General features: G+C 40.4%; 1 protein-coding gene across 1 annotated transcript; it reads left to right on the forward strand.

The window, feature by feature from the left end:
* Positions 1-1,745: 1,745 nt before the first annotated feature.
* LOC138897519 (uncharacterized) lies at positions 1,746-2,786 on the forward strand. Its single transcript, XM_070183493.1, has one exon. The coding sequence runs from the start codon at positions 1,746-1,748 to the stop codon at positions 2,784-2,786; it is 1,041 nt and encodes a 346-aa protein (XP_070039594.1).
* Positions 2,787-2,996: the final 210 nt, after the last annotated feature.

A 2,996-nucleotide genomic window follows, 5' to 3' on the forward strand; every position in this document is an offset into this window, starting at 1 on the left:
ACTACGCACCTCCAAATAATTTTTCGGACACGCTCCTAAGTCCAAAATCACCATACGGAGCTATTGGATTCATCAGAATTCAAATTCGATGTCGTTTACACATAAGTCAACATCCGATTAACTTTTCCAACTTAAGTTTTCAATTACGAGACTAAGTATCTCATTTCACTCCGAAATCCTTCCGGACCCTATCCAACTAATACGGTAAGTCATAAAACAACTTTAAAGCACAAGTTGAGCAGTAAATGGAGGAATGTGGCTGTAATACTCAAAACAACCGGTCGGGTCATTACACAAGTAGTTGGTACCGGATGATGGTTGAATTTCGAAGATTGGGTAACCGATAACAAAGATTTGAAGAGTTGTATTTGAAGAGTTGATATCGGATAGCATTCAATGAGCAGCCATTACAGATATTTACATTTATATCCAACCGTTATGCAGCCATCAATGACGATTTTATTCTCATTCAAGAGGAGCTTGATGGATCTTGTCTCCCTAAGTAGAGCTATAAATAGGAGAATTAGTATCCAATGTACAACACGAAACATGTTGTACATAAAAGCTAAAATCAGCTCCCATTTTATAGCACTATTCTTTTACTTTCTGGGTCAAATATATGGGTAAATAGTTTGACGTCCACTGTGGGGCATATACAATTGTGTAATTGCTTTGATTCATTCATCTGTTACTAACAAATTTTGATTCCTTTCTTAGCAAAAGAAAAATCAGATATGGTAGCTAACGATGTTAATAATTCCTATAATATTGGAGTAAATATTGAACGTGAGGGTGTGTTCCAACGTGATGATTCAACCAGCAAAACCCGTAATGAAGGAGATAAAACAACTCTAGCGAAGATCAAAATCCTCGACATGTGAGGAGTCCAACTCCTGATGATGCGGATGATGAACACGTTGTTGAAATGGTCAAAATCTTAAGAGAGGAACAAAGGGCAATTATGGATCACCTCTCAAGACAAGATCAGGTGATGACAGAGTTGAAGCAGGCATTCTCGGGTGCTTCCAATAATGCTAATGGAAGAGCTCATATTCCTCCCAGCCTCCTACAAATCAAAGAACCGATAACGACGCTCCAAGGGAGGAGTTTAGTTTTAACAAGGCAGGAGGTACCAGTAGTGGATCCGGGAATGACAACAACGCAAACAACCCTTTCAAAACTGAGCTCATGAGATTTATGAGGGAAATGAATGAACGAATGGACCAAAACGCTAAAGAATTCCATTCCCAGATGGATCAAATCCCTGGAGCGCCTCTGGTGTTAAAGGGACCAGATTCTAGGAAGTATACGCAGTTGCTATTTAAACCAAATGCAAACCCAGAATTGATCTCGAAAGGTCCAAGCAAGGAAGGCGGATATATTCAGAATATCCCAAAGAGAATCTAAACTATTGTGAGAGTTCGTGATCCGATTTCAAAAGGAAAGGATGTTGTTACCGGTAGTACCGGATGAGTGGGCAACGGAGGAATTTACAAAGGGTCTCAACCCGTTGAGTTCCGATGCCTCCAAGAAACTAAATGAAAGCTTGCTAGAATTCAAAGCAACCACATGAACAGATGTTCATAATCGCTACGAGTCAAAGATCAGAATAGAAGATGATTAACTGGGTTCGTCAGTGTCTTCCAAAGGACGGAATCATGATCAGAATTAGGATAAATTCAAAAGTGATTTTAATGTAGATTGGAGGTCCTCTAAGAGTCGTTTTCAACCTTACAAAAGGGCCGATGGGCGAGGAAACAAAGGTTTTCAGTCATCGAAGAAGCTTGCTTCTGATAGAAGGGTGGATCGTGGCCGAAGTAGCAGATCTTTGCAGGAGAAAGAGCGCGGGATCCCGTGAGTCAACATATCCTAGGTTATCCGACTACAACTTTAATGTCATCTTGGTAGAACTAGTATCGGTTATGAGGAATATTAAAAAATCTAGGTTCCCGAAACCAATCTTATCGGATCCTAGCCAAAGAGATCCTAATCTATGGTGTGAGTTCTATGGAACTCACAGTCACATGACTGGGGACTGCCGACACCTTCGTGATGAGGTAGCAACATTGTTGAAGAATGGTCACCTTAGAGATTTTTTAAGTATCCGGGCCAAGAGCAACTATGGGAAAAATCAGGATGTCGCAGAACCATCAAAACCAGCTACAGGGTCACCTCGTATGATGCAAAACATGATCTTTGGTGGAGACAAAGTAAATGGGGTAACATCTTTGGCAGCAAAGAAGATAAATATATTGGTAACTCACGGCAAGAGGATCCGAGAAGTTTCAGAAGATGACATCACCTTTACAAAAGAGGATACTGATGGACTTCTTTTGTCGCACGATGATGCTCTGGTAATTTCTCTTAATGTTTTAGATTTTAAAATTAAATGTGAACTGGTTTATCTAGGAAGTTCAGCCAACATCATACAATGGAGAGTTTTGGAGCAAGCAAAGTTAATCGAAAACATAGTTCCGACAACAAAACTTCTGGCAGGGTTCAACATAACGAGTGTAAAGACCCAGGGAGAAATCTTATTGCCAACGTATGACGAAGGAGTAACAAAGACCACCTTGTTCGAAGTGGTAGAGGGCGACATGGGTTATAATGTGATCCTTGGAAGGCCATGGATACATGAAATGAAAGTTGTACCTTCAACATATCATCAGATGTTGAAATTTCCTACTCTAGAACGGATCAAGCATATCAGAGGAGATCAACCGACTACAAGGGAGATGAACACAGTTACTGTTTCCAGTAGAAAGGGCAAAGAAACAAGCAAATAGCAATTACAGGAACTAGTGCCTTCTTCCACCTCGATTAAAGTTGATAAAGAAGAGGAGTCATCGGAATTTTATCAGGTACCTGTAATGACCCGACCGGTCATTTTGCCTTATATATTCCTATTCCCCTAAATGAGACTCCACATATGTGCTTTTACTATTTTATGACTTGCGAGGATGGTTAGTTTGGGGCTTGAAAGGGTTCGGGTTCAA

The sequence above is a fragment of the Nicotiana tomentosiformis genome, chromosome 8 (genome assembly GCF_000390325.3).
Source record: "Nicotiana tomentosiformis chromosome 8, ASM39032v3, whole genome shotgun sequence".
Classification (NCBI taxonomy): domain Eukaryota; kingdom Viridiplantae; phylum Streptophyta; class Magnoliopsida; order Solanales; family Solanaceae; genus Nicotiana; species Nicotiana tomentosiformis.

What these genes read in the sequence shown, in the direction of transcription:
- LOC138897519 (XM_070183493.1), top strand. Translation starts at nt 1,746, where the DNA reads ATGGGCGAGGAAACAAAGGTTTTCAGTCATCGAAGAAGCTTGCTTCTG.